The sequence below is a fragment of the Solanum stenotomum genome, unplaced genomic scaffold (genome assembly GCF_019186545.1).
Source record: "Solanum stenotomum isolate F172 unplaced genomic scaffold, ASM1918654v1 scaffold9649, whole genome shotgun sequence".
NCBI classification, from domain to species: Eukaryota; Viridiplantae; Streptophyta; class Magnoliopsida; order Solanales; family Solanaceae; genus Solanum; species Solanum stenotomum.
In genome coordinates this window covers 241,489-266,224 of record NW_026037757.1, presented here as the reverse complement: position 1 = coordinate 266,224, position 24,736 = coordinate 241,489, and the positions used below count along the sequence as shown (strand labels likewise).

Here is a 24,736-nt window from a genome sequence, read left to right as displayed (position 1 = left end):
CCAAGACAAATATAGATGCTCATAAACACCTCTTTTCCTGGAATTGTGTTCTTGGATGTCCTAATAGATACAGTAGTTCCAGGATTTGTGGTCTTTAATTGCTCAGCATAATCATACAACCTAGCAAACTCCTCTCTGAAATCTCCCATATGTTCATTCATAACTCTCAGTTTTGCCTTTCTACAACTTGTCTTACTAACATACAAACCATATTGCTTTTGTATCAAAGACTGAATCTGATGTAGTTTGATGGTAGCCTCACTCATAATCCTCTCCTTGTAATGTTTACTAATCCAAATGGGGGTACACAATTTGTTTCTTGTTCTTTTAAAACACTTATGGACAGGAAAATATGTTTTAACACTGAAATTTCCAGTGCTACCATCAATACTTCCAAGAATATGCCAAGGACAACCTTTTTTATTACACTTTGCCCTTATCATTTCCTTCTCATTAGGTTTCAACTTAATATTAACACCCTTCTGAATAGAGTAAGTTTGCAGTGCCTCCTTGAACTCTATGTGATTCAAAAATACCATATACAATTAAAATAAAACCTTTTTAGCAGTTGGATCAAAGTAGATCTTTGTACTTCCCTTCCTAGGTGTTGGATCTACCACTTCATCGTTCTCAACAGGATCCCCTTCATCTTCACTAATGTCACTACCAGGATCTAAGCTATCAAAATAAGGGTCATCACCACCCAAATTGCCTTCAAATCTCCCCCTCTTCTCCTTATAAATGTCTTCAAAACCAGCATCTATACCTACAGGACCAGATGGTATCTCATCTAGATTTACTCTAGCAGTCTTTTCTTTAACTTGTTCTTGAATATTAGACTGCCTAGCTTGAAGCAACTCCTCATCCAAATCACTCAAATCATCAATATTTTCATCAATATCATAGAGTGAATCAGAATCAGAATGTTCTTCAACTCTAGGGGCAGGGGCTTGTTCTTCAACTGAAGAGGACTGCTCTTCAACTAAAAGGGGCTGATTTTGGTTTAAATCCCTATTTTCATTTTCATCAAATGGTTGAGATGAAGACACATCAGCCCTATCTATTTGTGGGGAGGAGGACACATCAGCATTATCTTGTTGTGGAGATGAGGACACATCAGCATTAGTGCTAGGCAATACAAGTATCTCCTCTAAAACTAAAGGTATACTAATGGGATGTACAACATATACATCAACAAAATCACCACCATTCAAACCATTCAGAAAGTTTAAAACATCAGAATCAGTATTTAACATGTAAAAAGTACCTTTCTTGTTGACTCTACATCCAAATGTCTCAACATTTTCAACACCCAATTCCATTGCTATTTTATAAAACAACAAAATATGCAACTCATCTACATCTATATTAATCTTTTCAACACTACTGATTCCATTGACATACCTTAAAGTAGGATTAGATACAAAACAGCCCCCATAGTGAAATTGAAGTGTCACTGTAGTTAAAGCCATTACCTTACGATGCCTATAAAGTAAAAAAAAATAACTACAGTTAAACCATAAACTTACCATGACTGTAACACAAAAATCCCTAGTTTTTTTAAGAAAATAATGAATTGTTGTAACAGTTAAAGCCATTAACTTACCATGACTATAATTGTTGTAATAATGCTCCACTAACACTATCAATACCCAAGACAATTGACCAGAAATAAAATATTAATTTTAGTCGAAATTGGAATTTTATGAATAAACCCTAGAATCTACTCGAATTCACGAAATATGTCATTGAAGTCACTCAAAGTCATACATCAACTAAGAAAGCATATTACAATAATATTACATCCAAACCAAAGTAAAATCCCCAAAAAAATTTAGAAAATCGAATGACAATCGACCCTAAAATCAAACAGATACGCGTGAGGAAATGAAAAAGATCAGAACTAACGCAAAAGGCAAGAACTTACAACGAAAATCGGAGTGGAACTGAGCTTCAACTGAGCGAAGGTTTGGAAAATCACAGACGAACGTCGCGGAGAGGAGAAAAGAAGAGGAGAAGAGGAGAAGTGTAAAAGTCGCGAAGGTTTGAAAAATTTCGCCTGAGTTAGGACTATTCTTAGTTTAAGGTGAGTCATTTGCCACATGGAATATAATATCATACGTGGATTATTTTTTTTTTCTTTTTGGCCAACGTGTACGTGTTTGTGCAACACTCTCCATACCACATCAGAAAAAGTGTTTAAAATGTTGGGTTTGGATGGGTTCAGGGGTCCAGATGTAGAACAGTTCACAATACAAACAAATACAAGTACAAGGGTTCACCAGACCATTCTGCCTATTAAATCGTATAAATTTAACTGTTTTTCAAAGTCATGATTAAGAGTGCATTAATTTTGTATACTTGAAGAACTATTTGTGCTCTATTGTATATATAAATAAACATAAGGACTATTTTGAACCAAGACACAAACATTAGGGACTATTTTAGGCAAACAAAATGGAAGTCATTTCCTTCTTACGGCGTCGTTTTTCGATTAAATTTTTCTCAGCCACCACTTTTTCAATTCACTTCCCCCATTTCTGCAGGCTATATTTCGCCGGAGTTTCCATCAACCGCCGGTCCCGTCATCTCTCTTGCCGTACGTAGATGTAGAAGACGAGAACAAATTATCGAGTTGGTTTTTAGGGTTCGAAAGCGGCTCTAACAATGGTGGTCGCTTCAACCAATGCATTTTCCAAAGAGATGGCCATCAGAAAACGCATTGCCAACATGTAATCTATCTTTGCCTCTGTTTTATCTATTCTATTTAATCGACTTCTTTTTTACTGTATTGCAACAGTTTAAAATTAATCAGTAATTATTACATGTGAAGTTTGCAGGGCTGAAACTTATTTTTTTTTATTTTGTGGTTGCTAAATAATGGAAGGAGGTGATTTTGAGTGAAATTAAGTATTAGCTTGACTTGTAAAACTATTTGTGTTGTAGTGAGAGAAAATATTTTAACCTAGTAATGGAGACTTTACTTCTGTTTTGGTGAACTCTTTTGTTTATCTATTTAGTCTATAAACTTCTATGTACTTCAATGTAATTTTGCAGCTATAATAAAAGAGAAGAGAATTTTCCATCATTGCGTGAATACAACGATTATCTAGAGGAAGTTGAGGATATGAGTAAGCGTTACTCTTCACTGATTTGTTCAAGTTGGAAGTCGTATAATTTTGCTTAACAGAATGCTATTGTTTGCAGTATTCAATTTAATTGAAGGCATTGATGTTCCTGCTTTTGAGGCAAAGATTGCACAGTACCAGAGAGAAAATGCAGAACAAATCATGATTGCTCAAGCACGTAAGGTTTGTCCATAAGGTGCTCTGATTGCAAATGGAAATGAGTTTGTAGTAACTAGTAAATGCTGCATGCAAAGCATTAGTATTTTGTTAACTGCTCTTTTAATTTGCTTTGTGGTGAACTAGGCTGAAGAATATGCAGCAGCCTTGGCAGCCAGCAAGGGACAGCCTGCACAGTCCGATGGAGATGTGAGTTGACTAATGATTCTAACTCTTAAGATTTATGTTCATTTATTAATTCTGGTGTGACATGATCAAATATCTAAGAAACTTTTCATAGTAATCAGCAGCAGCATAACAGTGTCTTGAGCTTCTGCATTCTTCTTTATTCCATGTTGATGAATAAGCTTTAGGATCATTTCCACGGCGAGTCTGTCATAGTTTAGAACAGTTTTCTCCAACTTTATTTTTTCTTTTCAGTTTCACTTTTTTCCAGAAAATCAGTAGTAATTGGAATAGAAGTCCTATATAGCAATTCAAAAAATTGTTTGAAATAAGCAATGCATGACTTATAGAGTACAGTGATAACTACTGGCCTAGTATAAACTGAAAAAATATGTGCTAAAAGCCAGGGAAGCCAAAGTTGTATGATTTTTCTTTTTTTTTTTTTTCTTGGAACTGGTTGTATGATTTTAGTTTGACTAAAAATCCCCTGTTTCCTCAAATCACAGAGTAAAAGAATCCATTCTTTGACTCAAGACCGAACTAACTACTATCTTGTTTGGGTTTCTTTTGCCACATTTTGCCTTCCTTCTTGGCCTTGGTTAAAGCATGACATATACATCATTGTCATACTGGTATAAACTATAGCAAGGTCATGGCTGCCACAAGCAAAAAAAATGGCACACATCTAGGCCATGGCGCATAACACACACTCCATGAACCAAGTGCACTGAACTTCCAACTTTCATATGCAAGAGCCAAACCTCTTTCATTAAATAAATATGTAAGTGAATATATAATTAATGTTACACAAAGTTGATGTGTCTTAATAATGTGTGGATTTATGGCAAGACTCCTCAAACTTAAACCATCTATCTGTTACAATATGATTTCCTAATGTGTAGAGTTTCAAACCAGAGGGAGTTGAAAGTTCATCGGATTTGTAGGGAGAATGATGGGGTGGGAGGTGGGGTGGGGTGGGGAGTACTTTGGGATCTCATGTTCAGGAGAAATCTACAAGACTGGGAGCTGGATGAGTTTCAAAGGTTAATGGAGTTTCTCTACAGGGAAATCAGGTCTCACTCCAATAATGACTCATGGAGATGGGCGCTGAGAGTGATAGTTTATTCTTAGTCAAATCTCTTTACTAGAGTTTGTGGGTGAGAGAGGAGACACACTTCCCACATTCATTGACTTGGATTCCTAGGGCGCATACGAAGGAGTTTTTTTGCCAGGCTGGCAACAAGGGGAGCAATTCTGACAACTGAGAATCTGAAGAAGAGAAATATTACTTATCTAGGTGGTGTTATATGTGTAAATGTTCGGGCAAAGAAGTTAATCATATTTTGGTGCATTGTAAGGTGGGGTCAGGTTTGTGGAGGGTGATCTTGAATTGTTTTGGCATACAGTGGGTGATGCCATGTTTTATTTTTTGACAATGGTAACTAGTGGGTGATGCCATGCATAGCTGTGCTGGCAGACGTAGGAGTAGAAGACAAGGGGCATGGAGGTTGCTTTATTAGTTCTTATGTGAGTTGTTTGGAGGGAGAGAAATAGGAAAGCTTTAGAGGGGATTGAAAATGATTTTGTATATGTTACCATTATCCAAAAAAAATAATTGTAAATTTGAGGGATAGCCTTTTGCTTGTTATTGCTTTTGGTGCATCGTTGAGATTCCAACTTTTATAGATGATTGGGTGTCTTTCGTAGAGAATCATGTCCTTTTGTAGATTTTCCATTTTATGGTATACCTCTTTTTTTTTTTTTGATAACCGAGAAATCCGTTTGTGACCCTCCCTTTGGACCAATCACAACCTTCTAAACTCGGTGGATAATGGGCCCGCCCCTCTACCCTTCTCCACTTAAATACCGGGCTTCGCTTTGCATGGTGTGGGGCTTGAACCTGCAACCTAAGCCACAAATCCTCCACCTTTTGCCACTTGAGCTAGGCCTTGGGGGCTTTTATGGTATACCTCTTGAATACAAGAGTTTTCCCTTTTATTAATAATATTGTTTACCTTATATCAAAAATATATCATATACTCTCTACACCTGAAGTATAGAGAGATCTAATGCTGATTGAATTTTCTTTTAACTTTAAAAATTATATAGTCTCTCTCCAGATCAGCCAAAAAAATGCAGAGAGGGGTAGTCTTCACAATTATTTTTTTTGAGAAAGTAACATTTGTATTATAAACCAACACTTAGTGCAGAAAAAACCTTTTACAACAAGTGAGAAGTTAGTACGAAGACAAAGAAACTCCTGATCTTAGTATGACCCTAAAATCTCTATGATAACTTCTGCATCTATGGGAGGTACACCAAAAACACAAAAGCAAAATACAATATGTTTTGATCCTCTGAACTGTTCTACTCCTATCTTCAAAACTTCTAGCACTCCTCTCCTCCCAGACAGTCCACCAAATGTATGCTGGAATGGTTCTCTAAATGCTCCTGTTCCTGGCTCCAATTCCAGTTTCCTCCTAACTGTAAAAAGTGTCAACAATCTTGCTAGGGCATTGTCCAATGTATGCCTCTGAGATTGATAAGAATCTTCCATAGTTGGTTAGTAATTCTGCAATGTAGGAACAGATGCCCCACTGTCTCATCTGCCTCTCCACAAACAACAATGTGTAACTAAGATGATGTTCCTCTTTCTTAGATTTTCATGTCTCAAAACTGCCTCTTTTGCTAACAACCATGAGAAGCATGCCACCTTCAGAGGTGTTTGAGCTTTCCAAATTTGTTTTCATGGCGAGATGTTGTTCCTGGAGCCCAGTCACATTTAGTAACTTGTACCCTGAACTTACTTTGTATGCCCCTTTGCTGTTTCCATTCCACCCTAATCCGTCCATCCTAACTTTTAGCCCTTGGAAGGATTCAAGACTCAAGAGTTTTAAGTAGTTGAACCATTCTTGGAATTTCCCAGTCATTCAATTTTTTCTGAAGACAAAATTCTAACCTTGAGGAGACCACATGTCTGCCACAGTTCTGTCCTGATGCAAAGCTAAAATTAAACAAATCTGGAAACTTTATTGATAGGATTCTATTACCTAACCACCTGTCTTTCAAGAAGACAGTTCCTTCTACCATCGTTGAATGCAATTATAGTGTGGCTAAGTAAGATGGGCCACCAGTTTCTGATTGATCTCCAGACAGTAACCCCACATGGGTTATTTGCTTCTTTAGTAACCCAACCATCCATTTCACCATACTTCAATTGATCACATTTTCTCTGAGAGTGTGACTCTTGAGTATATCTCCACAACCATGTCATTTTCAAAGCTTTGCTAGGGTTCTTCAAGTTTTTCATTTCCAAGATCTCCCTGTTTCTAGTTGGTATAAGCACTTTCCACTTGAAAGGATGATAACCTGTTCTGGTTTTGTTTCCTTGCGATAAAAAGGATCTCCTAATCTTATCTGGCCTCTGTACAACACCGGCAGGAATTGAAACAAAGTAAGCATATAAGTTGGAAGGGCATCAAGAACAACATTGATCAAAGTGAATCTGCCCTCTATAGACAAGTACTAGGCTTTCCATGTAGATAGCTTTCTTTCACTTTTCTCCAGAACCAATCCCATATTTCTTTTGACCTTGATATTAGCCCCCAAAGGCATCCCTAAGTACGTAGAGGGTAAGGCTCCCATTTCTCCTCCCAGAATTCAGGCCAGAAGATCAATGTTTGGGACTGGATCAATGGGAAATACATGGTTCTTCCCCCAGTTTACATGCAAAGCTGTGATACCTTCAACAAGTACTAGAATTACTCTTAAATATCTTAAAGGCTCCTCCTCTGCCTCACAGAATATCAGTGAATCATCAGCATATTGGAGATGTGTCACCTCCAGACTATCTCCACTGCTTATAGACGCCTCAAAACCTGATATCCATCCATAACCTTTTGCAGTATTAATCATATGATTTAGACCCTCCATGGCTAGGATAAACAAAAAAAGGGACAAGGGATCCCCTTGTCTTATATCCCCTTGGGCTGCAAAGAAGCCTTCAGGTGTACCATTAATCAGTACTGAAAACTTCACAGTGGAAATACATAAGCTGATCCATCTAATCCATTTTTCCCCAAATCCCATTCTCCTTAGAGTGTTGAGCAGGAACCCTCAATTCACATGATCATAAGCTTTTTCAATATCCAATTTGCATAAGATTCCAGGCTTCTTTTGAGCCAGCCTTGTCTACTGCTTCAATGGCAATCAACACTTCATCCATAATCGGTCTCCCTAGGATGAAAGTCATTAATGGAGAGTCTACTTAGTAACTTGTCCATCACCCCTTTACCTCTCAATCAGCACTTTAAACAGAAGCTTATAAAGCTTCCTATCAAGCTAATTGGTCTAAAGTTTTTTAGCTCCTTAGCCCCTTTCTTCTTTGGAATCAAAGCAATATATGTGGCATTGAAATTCTTTTCAAACATCTCATTTTCAAAGAAGTTGTGGAAAGCATCCATGACATCTGCTTTAAAACATCCCAGCATTTGATGAAAAAATTCATAGTACACCCATCAAGTCTAGGATCTTTGTCCACAGCACACTTCTTCAGACAACTGAACACTTCCTGTTCCTCAAAACTTGCTTGTAGTTGTGCCTTCTCTTCTTCTGATATTGTGGGGGCATTTTGGGGCATTCCCTGCAGGTCTCCACCTCTCTGTTTCTGTATACAGTTTCTTATAAAATTGTATGATTTCCTCTTTTACTCTGTCTGGTTCCTTCAGTGTACCCCTTTGCACTTCTAGGAGATCAATGTAATTACTTCTTTTGTGGGCATTGGTTGAATTGTGGAAGAATTTAGCGTTGTTGTCACCTTCTTTCAGCTGCAACATTTTACATAATTGTCTCCGGTCAATCTCCTCATTCTTGAGCAATTCTTCAAATTCCATAAATGTTGTTGCCTTCACAGCTGCCTCTTCCTCTGTCTAAAGCTCTGCAATCAATTATAGAATCCATAACTGTCATTCTGTTTAGCAAAGTGGATCTTTGCGCAGACAGGTTTCCTTTTTCTTCCCTACTCCACTCATTTAACTTGTCTTTCAGTGCTTCTAATTTGCAAGCTAATAAGTAATCTGGTTTCCCCGGAATGTAAATGAGTTCCACCATGGTCTGACTCTATCTGCGGACCCCTCAGTGTTAAGCAGCCAGTTTTCGAATTTGAAGATTTGTTTTGGTCCCAAGGACCACACTGTAAGGCTATAAGGACATGATTTGATGTCAATCTCTAGAGAGTAGTCTGCTTCACCCTGCTAAATTGTTCACTTCGCTCTGCAGAGGATAAAACTGTGTATCCTTGAAGCTGCATTATTAGTGTCTCCTCTGAACCATGTATAACTTCCTCTTTATAAAGGAAGGTCAATGATTTCCAAGTTTTCTATGGTATCTGATAGTCCTATCATGGCAGGAGGTCCTTCTTTAACAATTTATCTTCTTTGTTGGAAACCTACGCACATTGAAATCCCCACATACTACCTAGGGACACTCCATTAGCCCTCTCACAGCTCCTAGCTCATCCTGCACCTCTCTTCTTTCTACCTTACAGTTTGGAGCATAGAAATGTGGCAATTGAAGTTTTGGAGCAAAGCTTCAAATGTAGCCCTGTTTGTGGTACCTCTCCCTTCCATACTCTACAATCTCATAGCATGATGATTCCATCCTTGGTACCATTGGCTTCTAGACAGGCAAATTTAACTCCTCCCTCCCTGTAATTGTTTCATATCTCTTGCAGATTCCCCTGTAACTTTGCTTCCTGAAGACAAACTATATCAGCCCTCCATTGCTCAATACAGTTCTTCACCACTCTTCTTTTTCCCCATCATTTAATCCCCTAATATTCCATGACATCAGGTTTAGCTTCATGGATCAGACTGTGAACACCCTTTCCCCTTGTTTTTCCCTCACTATTTTTAAACTTAAATATCAGAAGTAATTAAGTTCTTCAATTCGTTGGCACCTTTAAACCTGTTTTTCCTGATTTCTAAGGATGGCTCCATCTTACTAGTTTGTCTACAAGCATCTACTTGCATATGTAGCTCAAGAGTCGAGGGATTCCTCCTTGTGACCTTTGAAATCAGGTCCAAACATTTGCCCTAGCTTCATATGTTCTGTCGCACCCAAGCTGATGTGAACCTCTCCTTTTTGATGTTGTCTGATGATGTTTCTGGGGCTATTGGTATGCTAATTCCACATTCCATATCTCTCCTCCCGTACTTGAATTGCCAATCGTAATTTGTTGTTCCTCACGATTCTTGGGCCCCCTTTCTCCCTCACCATTATTTCCCCGTCTCTTTTGAATTTTCCTCTGTATCTGTCTTCTTGTGTTGATAACTTCTTCTGGGTTTGTAGTAGAAAATTTGAAGCTCTTCAGTATTTTATGCTCTGGTGATTTCTGATTCTTATGTTCTGAGCATCATGATCTCATCCCAAAGTTCATCTATGAATACACCTGAATCGCGTTAGGCTTGGAGACTTTTTGTGGTTGGGCCATCCCATTTTTGGATACGTGCAGAGCATGTAAGACTTTTACATGCTACAAGACTTTTGCATGATTGTGTTTAACCAATTAGGTAGAAAAAATTTAGAAGTTAAACATGCTACAGGAATGAATAAAGGAATTAACTCCAACAGTATCCTTTTATGGCATAGTATGCCATCAACCATGTTAGCAAGAGAAAGCCGCAGTGCACTCAAGATCTGTTCAAAGCAGACACATCATTGTCCATCAACTTTTTGATTAAGTATATGCAAAATGTTCATGATGTGATTGGTAAGATTTCTGCGACACTATCACTTTAAACTTCTTTCCTTGTAAACTTTGTCCAGTACCAAAAAGAAAGGAAAAAACTAATCCCTGAACGAGTAGCTAGCTTGATGTCGTCCTAATTGATGAATTCTCCTCTACCAACCAGATAGTTGGAGAGTTTGAAAATGGAGAGAGTGAGGTTGCAAATAGTAAGAGTGGGACAATGGATAGCGATGGTTCCTGTACAGCAGTGTATGAGAAGATCAAATGAAAAGGAGGGAATGTAATTGGATTATAACTATGGTCAGGAGTGTATCCAATGATTAGCTATGGGTTCGAACCCATAGATTTTGGCTTAGGCTAAGTATATGCGTTAATAAATTCACTAAATATGTATAATAATAGATTCTAGACCTTGTGAATTTGATGGAAGTGATAGGGTTTACGAATCTGAACCCATAAAGTTCAAATCCCAGATCCACCTCTGATTATGGTTTTTTCATATTGAATCACTTTTTAAATTGTGATCATGTAGATAATCTGATATTATTGGTAACCAATTTTTATCTTCACTTCTGCAGGCTTTGGGCCAAGGGCCTCAGGCAGGGTCCAGTACAGGTCCACAAGGGCACTATGCCCCTGCAATAGCCGGAGGCATAGCTCAGCCACGGCCAACACAACCTCTCCCAGTTGGATCATTTCCAGATATGCTAGGGGGACAGTACGAAGATGATGAAAAGATGAAACTAAGAACTGAAAGGGCTGCTAAGGCTGGGGGTTGGAGTTTAGAAATAAGCAGGAAAAGGGCACTTGAAGAAGCCTTTGGAAGCCTATGGGTCTGAAAGTTGTACATCCGTTTCGAAGACTCTGTTCCAGCTGTGTGACTTTCTGTGGATTCTGGCAAAAATTGTGTAAAGTAGCAATCCATTCTGGATTACTCAGAGAAATGCCATCAATGGAGCAGCATTTCAGCATTCGTCTTGACGACGTTTTTGTTCTTAGATGGTATCGTGTAAAACTTACCAAATTCTGGCTTACCATAGAATGTCTTTGGTCTTTGCAAGGTTTCTTCTCAAGAGACCTCAGCTTGCCTCTCCACATGACCGTCGACCTCGTGATAATTATTCTCGGGGATTTTGGTTCTTATCTTAGCTTCTCTTTTTTAGCCCTGTATTTCCTTCTATGAACAATTTAAAGGTTCAACAGCTCTTCGTTTCAGATAAAACTGGGCTAGCAAGACCAGTGTTTGGCACTTCCACTCTGCGTGATCTTCAATCTAAACACTTGCAATGTCATTTGGGCTTCTCTCACCTGCAAAATGAAATTTCTTATCATGGAAATTTGAGTACACTCCTTTTCTTAAATTTCTTTATGTTTTACTATTGGCGGTGAGTTGGGATGCAAGTGCAAACTTGCCAACCCACTAACGTGTAGGTAAAATATAGTAGTAGTATTCAGAGAGATTTAAAGAATTTCTAATAGACACCATGTATTTGAGACCACTTCTCTGAATAAGATATTTCCCTAATCAACCGCAAAGATGAGAGGCTTTCTAAAGTTACAACAATAATTAATGACCAATCTGATGCTTATTTATCTCCCTTTCAGAGGAAAAGGGAAGAAAAAACCTAATCAACAGCTTAAGGCGAAAAAATCAATGCGAAATGACAGTACTGCCTCTCTTACCCTCAGAATTGGACTACTCCAAATCAAACTAGAATCTTGAAGTTACAATATCACACAGTTGAAAATGGTACTGCATTATGTTCATGATGGAAAACTGCCATGAGGAAAAGAATCTTCCTGCCCAGAAAGCTTTCACCTTTTTCGGAAGTAAACCTGGTGTCACACTTCAATGACTCCTGCTCTACGTGATAATCCCCAGAAAACAAGGTGGCAGTTTAAGACTATCAATTAACCAATCAAACAATGCTTGGTGGATCACCTTCCCAAGTACATGTGGCTCGGGCCCAGCGTGTCCGAATGCAGTCAACTAAAGGAGCATGCTGAGAAGGTTCTGGTTTTGAAACTTCAGTGATAGAATCCTTACCGGCAGGATCACTTGTGCTTGGGCCTGAAGACATGAACTCCTCTGGCGTCCACCTTGGGGGAACTGAAACCCTCAGCTTAGTGAGTCTAGGCCTTTGTACCGGAAAATCATTTCCAGATGAAACCTGGTTTCCGTTCATAACTGATTTTGCAATCCCATTGAAGTGGTAAAGATCAAAGACCTTTTTCCCCATTAATCCACTAGGATCTTTCAGCCCTCCCAAACTCTTGTCCAAGTCCAACAGGACCTGCCAGAACTCACTCCATACAATGTATCCACTGCTGCAGAGGTTTTGAAGCTTGTCAGCTGGAAGATTCACATTAGTATCCCTAAGGACTTGATGAAAACCTTCCACACTAATGAATCCACCACCTCCACTCTGATCTTGAGCATCAAAAGCTCTACGGATCTTTGTTTCCTTACCTTCAAGTTCATTCTCCTCCTGAACTTTTGTATCTAGAGCAAATAAGACTGTGTAATGAGATTCACTGCCAACAACCCATATTGGCCATGTCGGGCATTTCAAATGCAGGCCAACTTTACAGAAGTTTAGGGACTCTAGCAAAGTAATAAATCCAACTTCAACTGTTGTAGAGATACCCTTCACAAACATGCCACCACCCAAATCCATCCTCCCGTCAAACACATTGGCAACAGCTTCACCAGAAAGCAACAGGTTCACAATTTCCTGTTCCAGAAAAGACAAAATATAACCACTTACAAAAATTTTAAAAACAATACACCTTACCTGACTGGTACCTAATTCTACAACTGACACAAAAGAGGAGCATACAATGTATTCACCGAAACATAAGCCTTTTATCATCTCTGGATACCTGTGAAGCATGTCCAAAAGGTGCTGTAACCAAAGGTTGAGAAGGATCATCCCTATCAGCTTGGACAGATTCCTGCACAGAGAAGAACCTGTAAAGGCATGGGCTAGTATGACAAGCTACCAAACCAGAAATGAAGATATTACAATCCCATGAATATACACATCTGATCACCATTGATTTATTCCTGCTGCAAGGATATGATACCATATTGAAGAATTAGCGTAACTAATTAGTCTACATCTACAATGTTAGGAAATAGACCTTAGGCCTAACTCAACTTCAAAAACTAGTTCATGAGGTGAGACTGCCCAAGACCATATAAGGAGACCAATTACCCTATCTACAATCAATGTAGGACTATTCTAATGCTCCCGCACTCCCAAGGCATCTTGATCATGGACAGAATATAACATTGGGGTCCAACATTGGGTAACATAAGAATTGAGATGGGTCTCTGATACCATATAAGAAAATGATCTTAAGGCATACTCAATTGCAAAAGCTAGCTCACACAGTTATTTACTTAATTATGTCTTTAACATACTAGTTTTAGCTTTAAAAGGAAAAGATGAATTAAAATTTATTAATAACATCAACTATGTAGTCCTATCAAGAATCCAAAATGATTTTTCTTTTATTAAAGAGGCAAGACGCTTTATTTTAAAGTAAGGGGGCATACACTTACTTTAAATAAGCTGCCTTACTTTGGAAGAATTTATGTCATTTTAGGTGTTCTTATGCATGTATTGTTTAGAAACATATTCATATTTCACATTTTATCCGGCTGATAACATATAAATTCCTGCTTAAATTATGAGGGATTATAGTACTGTAAAATTTTGTTTAAGCATTTATTCTTAATTATGCAGAAAATCAACTTACATCCCAACACTCATGATCATATTGACTTTTTTAAACAGAACCTCACCACATCTTACAACTCAATGGTCCATTTGTTACCTTTTATATTACCCAAAAATCAATGCAACCTTGAGGCCCCTGGTGTAACACTACATGGTGCATCCTATGTTGATACAAAATCAGGGACAAAGTGTACCTCATAATTATTACTGACCAACTGAACCTGAACCTCAATAGGAAGCAGCATGCATAAAACTTTGTAAAGGAAACAAGTCAGAATCTGGGAATCAAGAATTTGAAGCAGCATCCATAAAACTTTGTAAAAGGACATAAGTTAGAATCTGGGAATCAAGAATTTGAAGGTTCGGAGCAAAGCAATCAAAATGAAATGGCTGTGGAAGTGTACCAGTGACAATCAGCCTTTTTAGGGTAAAGTTTATCAAAGCTAAATATGAACAGGAAGACAACTGGATGATTAAGGAGGTTACTACACCTTATGGGGTTAGCCTATGAAGATCCATTAGAGCCCTATGAGGTGCGTTGAAAGCCAATTCCAAGATCAAAGTTTTAGATGGGAAGAAAACTAGCTTTTGGAAGGACAATCGACATGAGGTGGGCAAATTCCAAGATCAAAGTTTTAGATGGGAAGAAAACTAGCTTTTGGAAGGACAATCGACATGAGGTGGGCAATTTGGAAATTGTCTTTTCAGATATCTTCAATTCAGTCCCCTTCATCAACGAAGGACTTCAGCAAAAATGTGGGCACCACAATGATGGACGATGGAGCATCATTTTCAAAAGACAAATCAATGACAGGGAATTACAAAGAGTGGCTGATTCATATAGTAGCCTTGTGCAATTTACTGGGCTATAGACAGGTGAAGATGTATTGTGGTGGCAAGGCAACAACAGGGGTTTATTCAAGGTCAATGCAACTTACAGAATGACGAATCATTCCAACCAGCAGATAGACAACTAGCCATGGAAACACAACTGGAAAACTAAAATCCCTCAGCAAGTAGCCTGTTTTATGCGGTACTAGCTAAAGAAGCAGCCCGTAAGCTTACACTAGGCAATCTGATGAGGAGGGCTTCCATTGTGTTCAAGTTGTTTTTTGTGTAAAGAAACAGCAGAGAGAGTGAACCATCTCTTCCAACATTGTAAGTTCACAACACATCCGTGGAGAATTATCTTAAACCTTAAAAGGCATATCCTGGACCGAAGCTCTAAAAAGTTAGGAGGATAAGAGGCTTACAAGCAAAGGACAAGAGTAGAAGTATTGTCTCTACCTGCATTTGGTGGACAATTTGGAAGGAGAGAAATTCTAGATGTTTCAAGAATATAGAGAATGGTGTGCAGAAAATCGAGTTGAACTTCATCTTGCTTCTGCGTTTTTGGTGTAATCAAAGATTTACTCAAATGATACTGTTTCTATTATTGATGTTTTATAGAGTATTATAGATAGAAAACAGTAGAATTTTAGAGCTCTCACGTAAATATGGTTTCAGTACTACCCAAGTACTCGGTTACCAGCTTCAAAAAAAAAAAAAAAGAGTAGGCATTTGGCCATAGATTCCAATTTTTCTATTTTATTTGGAATTTATGAAGTTGGAGTTGTGTTTGGTCAAAATTTTAGGAGAGAAGAGTGCACTTTATTTGGAATTTACGAAGATGGAGTTATTTTTCCTTTTTGAAGATGGAGTTGGAAAACAGGTTTGGAGCACTTGCCCAAATTTGAAATTCAACTCCAAGTTGGATTGAAAATTTAATAACCAAACACTAATGTTAAAATAAAGAGAATTTATTCCAAGAAAAGTAAATAATTTTCATGGCCAAATGACTAACAAGTTAATCATGCGAAGGGATTTTCAATACAATTATGCAGAAGAAAGTTGTTTTGAAAGACCTACAACCTCTTGGAGTCCATGCAAACTCTGAGGAAATAAGGCACAATGGATAAAGATCCATATAAGCGAGACCAATTAGTTGGGTATGCTTCTTTAGGTCCAGTATCCGCTAAGAGTCTTTAAGTCTTGTTAGAGATTTGTATGCCGATAATGAAGGACACTTCTAGTGCAGAGGACCTAAATTTTTTGCAAACTAACGCGGGTCTAAATGGAGTGACATTAGAAGCAAAGGTTTTCCCCACCGCGAATCAATGGGAAATTTGCATTATAAAACATGATTGTCCCGCCAATTTCTCACCGAACCAGCTCACTGGGAAAACGCATGGTAGAAAATAGATTCTCATTTAAACATTGGGAAGCTTCCTAACTATCCATGTGAAAACACTACTATTTTTTCTTCTCACTAGTTCAATCAAAATATGTGTGGGAAGTCACGGAACATTTTTCAGTGAGAACTTTTACTGGGAAAATAGTGATTTTTATTAGTCATAGACAGTGGCCGAACCCAACTAGCTTCTATTGAGGTATAGTTCTTGTTGTTAGATTGCCAACAGACAGCATAGAGCTGATCAACAATGAGAGCTCTTTGACCATGTCTCCCACCGTACTTAAGTAACAGTGCCAATGTATTCTTTTGATGCAAATCTCAACTGCTATACATTATGTTGGGATTAGTGCCACCGAATCTAATACATTCAGTCTGACTGAAAATTTTATTTCTCAGACTCAAGAAACGCAAAACTGAACTAAGTTTTTGGATTGGGGGAGATAACGGAAAGATGAAAGCAGCAAAACAAATAGCCATGAGACAGAAACCAACTCAAAGCAATATACAGTAACTAATTTTTTAGTTCATCATACTACAAGGTATTCTCATTTTTTGACAAGTACGAGATAATTTTACTCTATGAGGCATTTTGATAAGCCCAAGAATTTGATCTTCTGGCTTAAAGATGTGATTTCATGGCAGTTTTTCTGTTAGAGTGGGATCAGTTTATAGTTTAGAATCATCTCCAACTCACCATAATTTACATGCTTAATAATTGTGGAAATTGATGGCGGATATCTATTAACTAAAGATATGTAAAGGTTACTTGCCTTCCAGTTTAGGACTTTATCCATACTTAGGCATGATAAATAACTTTTGGATGACTTAATTGAGAAATTGATGGTCTTACGTGGTACATGGGGGAAATCCCAGACATGGTCAGGTATTACATGAGCCAACAAATACCAACTTACCACTCTAAGCTAACCTGACCTCAGAATTTGAATCCTTGGAGAAGATTAAAGTCAAATTTCATAAGGAGAAAAAATAATCCGCCTAAAGATAATTTACTAAGCTATTAGCTTCTATCACTTGCCAGTTCTTAGTAAGTCCAGTTCCCACTTCCACTGGTTCAATAAAAAAGGGAGCATTATACATTGGTGCCTTTGATATAAGCTCCCTCTGTCCCATTTGCTATGAAGTACATTGACTTTCAAGGCTTTAAGAGAAAAGGTTTGAATGAGTTACTATAATTGAATTTATTAGATATATAATAGTAGTTTGAATAAGTTAATGATTTATTATATTTAATTTGATAGATATATGTTAAAATAGTGGTTGAAGATATGAGAAAAGGTATAAAGATGTCTCAAACCACCTACCCTCCTCATGAACATGCACACAGACAAATGAAAAAATAAAAAGACTTACCATTCCATGAGAAAGCAAAGCAGATATTAGGAACAGCATTGCTCCCATACGACTTCGGAATACTGGGAGCAATGCTTCAAGCCTTTGAAGAGCATCCTCTGACGAAGTATACGTGTTAATGACTAAAACCCTTTGCAAGTTAGCCCCGGACTCAATTGAGAGACCTTCAAGTGCTTTAGAAATGACCTGTATGAAACAGTAACTATTAGAATCAAGCATTAGTCATTCACCAATAAAAAGAGATTTACAAACTGCAAGCACTTTCACGTGCACATGTTCTTGATTAAGCATTACATCCATAAGGTACAAGTAAAAATCTCTTATCTGAATGGGAAAAAAAAAGGAACAGAGGAAAGACATGTAAAAAAGATTCAGAATATAGTCCCTACCAAAAAGGACAAAATTGTGAGTACATGGGTCAAAAAGCTTGTTCTTTGGTAGGGACTCAACATGAATTCCTCAACTTTTATGAAATAAGAGTTACAAATTTAGAAATTAGATGAAACTTATTATACATCACAATTTTCTTACTAAATATGTTTAGAAGTAAGTAAATTTTGTCCTAAAATAAAAGTTGTTTGATTCCCGAAACAGTTTAATTAAATTAAATAGGAGTGAGTACCACAGAAAGGAGCAACATGAAAAAATAGATCCTACCAAACACATCTAGTAGCTTACCTCATCACCTGAACGGCCCTGAGGCCCCTCAAGGATAGCATCAAGTGTTCTCAAAGATGCTATCACAACCCTTCTATTGCTTCCACACATAAACAATATCTCGCACATGCCTCTTACCAATGCTCTGTCCGGAATCAATAAAAAAGGAAAAGAAGAAAAGATTTTTCAGGAATTGTCCCAAAATATCAAAATTTTCCCAGCAGCATTGATAAAAGTACACCAGTTAACTCAAGAAGAGATGATTCAATCAGACAACTGACAATCCGATGACCATAAAAGGAAAACTAACTGCAGTCAGCAGTTGGTCCTAGTGCTAAAGTTTCTCCATTAGAATTTTTCATTTTTAGGGAGGGGTCCAGGGATTACTTTTTTTTTACACATAAAATTAAGTACTTACATATAAAAGAATGTGTATAGAATATATATATATATATGCCTTATTGAGACCCTTTTTCATATTTAACTGCTACAAGGCACATGTAGACATGCACTAGAGATATTACACACACACATACATATCTCTAGTGCATGTCTGCATGAGCCTTGTAGAAGTTAAATATGAAAAAGGGACTCAATAAGGCATAAATTCAGTAATCCACTTTTAAAAACAACAAAATCTGCCCACACAGGAACAAGATTCACAAAGTATCCACCTTGATTTTTTCTCTTCACTTAGAGACGAAAAAATATCAGCTCCAGCAGATTCTTTATTAGCCAATCTTCTCAAACCCACATTGCCAGACAAGCTAGGTGAAACCATATTTAAATCATCCGAGAAAAACAATAGGTGCTTCAGAACAAAAACCTGCAGAATCATGGCACCGTTGTCAAAAAGAGATGGAACACTATGTGCAACTTGAATTGAGTCCAAACGATGCTAAATTCAAACGGGGAGTATGATGAATTTAGAATCAAGTACCACTGGAAGTACAGTGTGCAATCACATAGAAGGCACAAATAAAGTACTAAAGCATAAGTAGCCAAATAATATGCCATCCAGCAGAACAAAATGGCACCTGATTATTTATTGGAAGTGACAGAATATGTCCATGAATGTACCAAGAAATTAATGCACACTTGCACTGCAACTTTTCCTAATTAACACTGGCATTTGTGTCCGTACATGTGGCTGTAAAATCATATCAATTTCTAACTTCTACCAAATACTTAAATCTACTATCCAGCGGGGACAACATTCATTCTTGACCAATAGAAGTAGTAGTGAGATTAACATAAAATCAAACCAAGTTCAAAACTATCTTTCCCGTGCAAAAAAAGTTCTCTAATAAGCCAGAGAATGACAACCAGTTCATCTTCATCTATGAAACTAAAATTTATTCCCAAAAAAACAAGAGGGGACCAAAGTTTTACCTGTATTGCTGCTAGCACCCCACAGGGCCCACCCTCATGCTGCACTAAACCCATAGATGTATCTGGATCTGGACTAAACCTGCAAAGTATTTTGTTCAAGCATCAGCAAGTCAGCTCAGATGAATCTATGTATTAATGTCCAACCTAAATAAGCAGAGAATAGATCAAGGAAACCAGCAATACAAGTAACAAAATTATATAATTACCAAGCAGTACAAGAATTTCCCCAGCATATATACAAGGTTTGGAAAGATGCAATGACAGCATCCTCTACATACACACTACACAAGGACATACTATGACAGACTCTGTATTAGGTAGCGCAACATCAACACTTCTAAGAGCCTGTTTGACCAAGCTCCAAAAACTGCCTACTTTTTGAGAAGCACTTTCACCAAAACAGCTTTTCAGAGGAAAACTTTTGGAAAAGAACAGTTTGTGTTCGGTCACTTTGTTTGAGAAGTGCTTTTTCCGGTAAATGACAAGTAGATTTTAATTTATTTATTTTTTGAAACGGATAGATTTTAATTTTTATTTTAGATAATGAAATTGGTAAGTAGATTATGTATGGCCAATCTTTTCAAAAAGTGCTTTTGAGTGTCAAATTTAAAAAAAGGACAAGTATCATGGCATTTTACACTGTCAGAATTGTTTACACAGAAATTATTTTAAATATTTATTAAGAAAGCCTTTGAAATGATACGAAAGACACTGTGGAGACCAAAAGAAAAAAAATTGTACTTAATTAAAAGATATATGCAATAAATTAAGAGAAATAGTTTGGTAAATATAAATTTATGGTAAGAATATTTGTCTCGAAAAAAATAATTTTTTGGTTCTGCTTATGGAGAAAAGCAAAAATTTATAGTTTCTTCCTATGTTGCTCAAACTCTTCAAAAATATCGACGAGTGCGTGTCGGATACTTCAAAAGTAGTGTATTTTTGGAAAATTCAACACGAGTACGGCAACATTTTTGGAGAGTCTGAGCAACATAGGTTTCTTTCCCAATAGCAAAAATTATTTCTGCCACTCCTTACAATCACTTTTTTTGTAGGCCAAAACCTCAAATCTAAAATAAATAAAAAAAGTGTTTCCGCCTCCAAGAAGCTTGGCCAAACATGTTCTAAGAGAAGTGAAGTTTAGAATCACTTAATTAGTTTCTATGGTGGCCATGGACACCAAAAGGGCACTGCTTTGAGGGGCAAGGGATTTGGATAAGCATCACTAATGGCACTATTTGGAGGATGAATCGGTCCATCTCCTAACAACATTAAAAGGTCATCCCGATGCACTAAGCTCCCGCTGTGCACGGAATTCAGGAAGGGCTGAACCACAAGGATCTATTGTACACAGCCTTACCGAGCATTTCTGCCAAAAGACTGTTTTCACGACTCGAATATGTGCTCTCTTGGTCACATGGCAACAACTTTACCGGTTACGCCAAGGCTCCCCTTCCAACAACATTGAATACCCAATATCAAAAGGGGTGTGCATGGTCCATTGCAGTTCTTGCCTAAAACTGAAACCCAAGCCAACCTTGAGGCTTGAGCCTTTGTCTATAGTTTTGTTTGATGTGGTTGACGGTTGACCACTTCACAGAGGTCTTTTAAACAAAACAAGCAAGTTGTGTATCTTAATTTAATTGGGAAGTACAAATTTAAAAAGACAAAATGAGTAAATCTTGTGGTTTTCAAAACTAGAACAAATTTATTTTTACTTTTATATTGAAAAGTACATATCTAGTACTAGGAAATGGATTCCTAAATTGGTGCCTTATATGTCACAACTCAAACCCAAACAGACCTCACAAATTTGTCCCTTTGGCTATCATCGAGCACAAAAGCACGTGTGTTATGTGAATTTGTGTTTTATCTTGTTATAGCACTTCACTTTCTCTCCCTTTTTTATGTGAGCTAAGGTTGAAGTCGGTCAATCCTTTTGTTCGACTCACCCTCATCAACCTGCACTTCGTCATGGGCGTGAATACACCAGCCTTATAGCCCCAACATATTGTTGAGGTTTAACCCACCATTGTACTGCAACGGTCTGACCCTAACAACATATTTGTCAGTCTAAGCTCATAGCACGTATTGTCCACTTTGGTCCAATAGACCCCACAAATTGGTCACTTAGCTACGTTATCATCAAGCCAAAATGCGCGCAAATCATATGAAATTGTACTTTTGTCATGTGCACCCCATCTTCAAAAGCTTGCCCACCTAGAAGCATTACGGTCTTTCTCTTCAAAACCCAAATGTCCACCCTTCGAGATAGATGTCACATAGTGGTATCAAAGCTAGTACCTCAAAAGAGTTGGGGACCATATAAGGGTGAGTTCAAAATTCAAACATTGCAACATTTTTTGGGTTAAAGCCCAAGGAGACAAAACCGTAAAACCCAAAAATCTTGATGTGGTTCAAAGTAGGCAATACCTTGATAGTTGAGCCTGGGTCGTTCCAGGTGGCATAGAGACAATACCTTCCTTGGTTGGATGGGAAAAATCCCAACGACTACATTGAGTCCCTAAAGGAACAAGTGTAACAACCCATGCACCATTGTGAGGAACTTGAGAGGGAGTTTGTTATTAAACTTGCCTTAAGCAAATGCCAACATCTTAGTAGGACGGAAAAATTAGTGGTCATGTAAGGGTGAATTCAAGATTCAAATGTTGAGGCCTCTTTTGCGATAGATCCCAAGGTGACAAAATTGTTAAACCCAAAAGGCTTGAGGTGGCTTAGAGGAAGCCAAACCAAAGTGGCATTAGAATCAGTTCCTTCCCAAGAAAATCTCAGCAAGGACGCAGAGTCCCTAAGCGGCTAANAAAAATTAGTGGTCATGTAAGGGTGAATTCAAGATTCAAATGTTGAGGCCTCTTTTGCGATAGATCCCAAGGTGACAAAATTGTTAAACCCAAAAGGCTTGAGTGGGCTTAGAGGAAGCCAAACCAAAGTGGCATTAGAATCAATTCCTTCCCAAGTAAATCTCAGCAAGGACGCAGAGTCCCTAAGAGGCTAAGTGTAACAACCCACGCGTCATTGGTGATGAACTCGAGAGGAAGCTCGCTTTTAAACTTGAGCATATACCAATATCAGAGTGGAAGGGGGAAATTAGTTGTCATATTCAAATGTTGAGGCCTCTATTATGTTAGATCCCAAAGTGACAAAATCGTTAAACTGGAAAGGGACCAAAGCGGATAATTCCTTAGCGTACGTTATATATCTGTCAAATGTAACATTATCCATATTACAAATCTTACTAGAACTACTCATTACTATTAATTCCGAATTTTTGTGTTCTTTCTTATTTTCAACGATATGCTTATTTTGTTTATGTTTTATACAAGTGCCTGAGCACCACCTAACAAGCTTATGATTTTGAAAAGAAAATAAAAACATTGCATAGCCCATAACAGCTATTTGTAAGACTATCTACACGAAACCAAGGATATTCAAACAACACTAAATATACGGAAAAAAACAAGTCCTCAAGAAGAACAAGTAAAAATCCAATAGCCAGTAACAAAAGACCAAATGCAATTTTCAAAAGAACAAACCACCTCAAGAGATTATATCACACCATAAAAAGAGAAAAAGAAAAATCAAAACTAAAGATTATATCACACCATAAAAGGAGAACAAGAAAAATCAAAACTAAGCTGAATTCATTATTTCAATTATCACTACCGCATCATCCTAACTCCACTAACATAATTTTAAAGGGGGGAATCATCAATATTACCATACCTTATGCCCTGATTAGTCCACTGACCAAGAATATCTCTGGTAACTTCACAACCAAAGATCATTGAAAACAACTCATTAGCCTCTGCCAATGACAGCTCTTCCCCCAAGTTCACATTTTTCTCCTTACCCTTCACCAAGTTCACATTTTTCTCCTCACCCTTCACCAGGTTCACATTTTTATCTTCACCCGTCACCAAATTCACACTCTTACCCTTACATTCCACCACTCTACTGCCAGACCCACCACTCTTCTCCACCACCACATTCTTGGGCAACGCCAACATCCGCTTTTCAGCAGCAGCAGCCATCAATTCCCTCTGACGTCTCCGGTTTTTCACCTCAGGCGACTCCCCTTCCTCCCCACCACCGCCACCAGATACCTCCTCTCCCGGTTTACTCCTCTTAGGCTCTGGCGACTCCTTCTGCATACTCATCCTTAACGCCATTTTCAACTCTTCATCTTCTTGATCCGCCATTTGTATATTAAAAGAACCCCAGAAGATTCTTTCACAGACCCAGATCCAGGAATTTCAAGAATTCCACAAAACAACAATAAAAATCGAATCTTTGAGCAAAAGCTAAGGTTTTCTAGAAATTCTAACTTAGGGTTTTCAACTCCAGTTACAGATGTACAATACAGGGAATTCCAAAAGATCAGTATGGAATGTTCATACATAAATACATGAATATATGTACAAAGAGTGAATTAAATCAATTTGATTCATATATAATGAGAGAATCGAAAGCTAATAAAAGCTGGATTTTATTTAATTATAATATACTAGATAATAATTTACATTAACACGAGGCTACAGATTTGGTCTCCTGATAGGACAGGTAAAAGGAAGGTTATACGACGACGTCTGATGAAGAGTTTGTAATATAAGAAGAGGTGCTGAATAGGTTGTAAAAGATATCATCAACACACTCTCGGCTTCTTCTTTTTTAATCGTGATATCTGGCCCAGCTTTCGTGAATCTTGTTGTTTTATTTGTGATTTTTCTCATATTAGCTTACATTATACAAGTATTAAATCTCAACAACATGTATAATCATATCTAACGATAAATTTGATGGACGTCTAGACATAAAAATTATGAATTTTGAAAGAAAAAAAAAGTTGAAAATAGTATGTTTTTAAAATAAAAGTACAAATTATAGTTATTTTGAATTTTTTTTGTATAATTTAGAGAGTGACAATTATAAATAACTTTTTGAAAAAATTTTAAATTTCAAAAAGTTATAACAATTTTATGTCAGAACGGTTTTTAAAAATATTATTTTTTCATAATAATATTTTTACTTTAAAAACAAGTAAAAATAAATTGTATGAAATAGGGAAAAATATAGCAAACTATTAATTCAAAATAAATGT

The 24,736-nt window shown here is 37.4% G+C and overlaps 2 protein-coding genes across 3 annotated transcripts; one reads left to right on the top strand and one right to left on the bottom strand.

Moving 5' to 3' along the window:
- The first annotated feature begins 2,470 nt into the window (after positions 1–2,470).
- LOC125853157 (uncharacterized) lies at positions 2,471–11,547 on the top strand. The gene is made up of 5 exons (XM_049532830.1): positions 2,471–2,732; positions 3,058–3,131; positions 3,208–3,311; positions 3,432–3,494; positions 10,797–11,547. The coding sequence occupies exons 1-5, from the start codon at positions 2,668–2,670 to the stop codon at positions 11,055–11,057; spliced, it is 567 nt and encodes a 188-aa protein (XP_049388787.1). The 5' UTR covers positions 2,471–2,667; the 3' UTR covers positions 11,058–11,547.
- Positions 11,548–11,691: 144 nt separating this feature from the next.
- LOC125853155 (uncharacterized) lies at positions 11,692–24,132 on the bottom strand. 2 transcript variants are annotated; one of them, XM_049532827.1, is made up of 8 exons: positions 23,529–24,132; positions 23,362–23,498; positions 19,618–19,696; positions 18,900–19,051; positions 18,247–18,370; positions 17,569–17,754; positions 13,102–13,173; positions 11,692–12,953 (listed from the first exon to the last, which is right to left on the bottom strand). In XM_049532827.1, the coding sequence occupies exons 1-8, from the start codon at positions 23,835–23,837 to the stop codon at positions 12,138–12,140; spliced, it is 1,875 nt and encodes a 624-aa protein (XP_049388784.1). In that variant the 5' UTR covers positions 23,838–24,132; the 3' UTR covers positions 11,692–12,137. The 2 variants fall into 2 exon arrangements, with proteins under 2 accessions (XP_049388784.1, XP_049388783.1); XM_049532826.1 differs by having other exon boundaries at positions 23,362–24,131.
- Positions 24,133–24,736: the final 604 nt, after the last annotated feature.

What these genes read in the sequence shown, in the direction of transcription:
- LOC125853155 (XM_049532826.1), bottom strand. Translation starts at nt 23,837, where the DNA reads ATGGCGGATCAAGAAGATGAAGAGTTGAAAATGGCGTTAAGGATGAGT. An exon ending in GGGTGCTAGCAGCAATACAG is followed by an intron (nt 19,052 to 19,617) that starts GTAAAACTTTGG and finishes ATGATTCTGCAG; the next exon opens with GTTTTTGTTCTGAAGCACCT. An exon ending in AGGGCCGTTCAGGTGATGAG is followed by an intron (nt 17,755 to 18,246) that starts GTAAGCTACTAG and finishes TGTTTCATACAG; the next exon opens with GTCATTTCTAAAGCACTTGA.
- LOC125853157 (XM_049532830.1), top strand. Translation starts at nt 2,668, where the DNA reads ATGGTGGTCGCTTCAACCAATGCATTTTCCAAAGAGATGGCCATCAGA. An exon ending in TGATTGCTCAAGCACGTAAG is followed by an intron (nt 3,312 to 3,431) that starts GTTTGTCCATAA and finishes GTGGTGAACTAG; the next exon opens with GCTGAAGAATATGCAGCAGC. An exon ending in CTGCACAGTCCGATGGAGAT is followed by an intron (nt 3,495 to 10,796) that starts GTGAGTTGACTA and finishes TCACTTCTGCAG; the next exon opens with GCTTTGGGCCAAGGGCCTCA.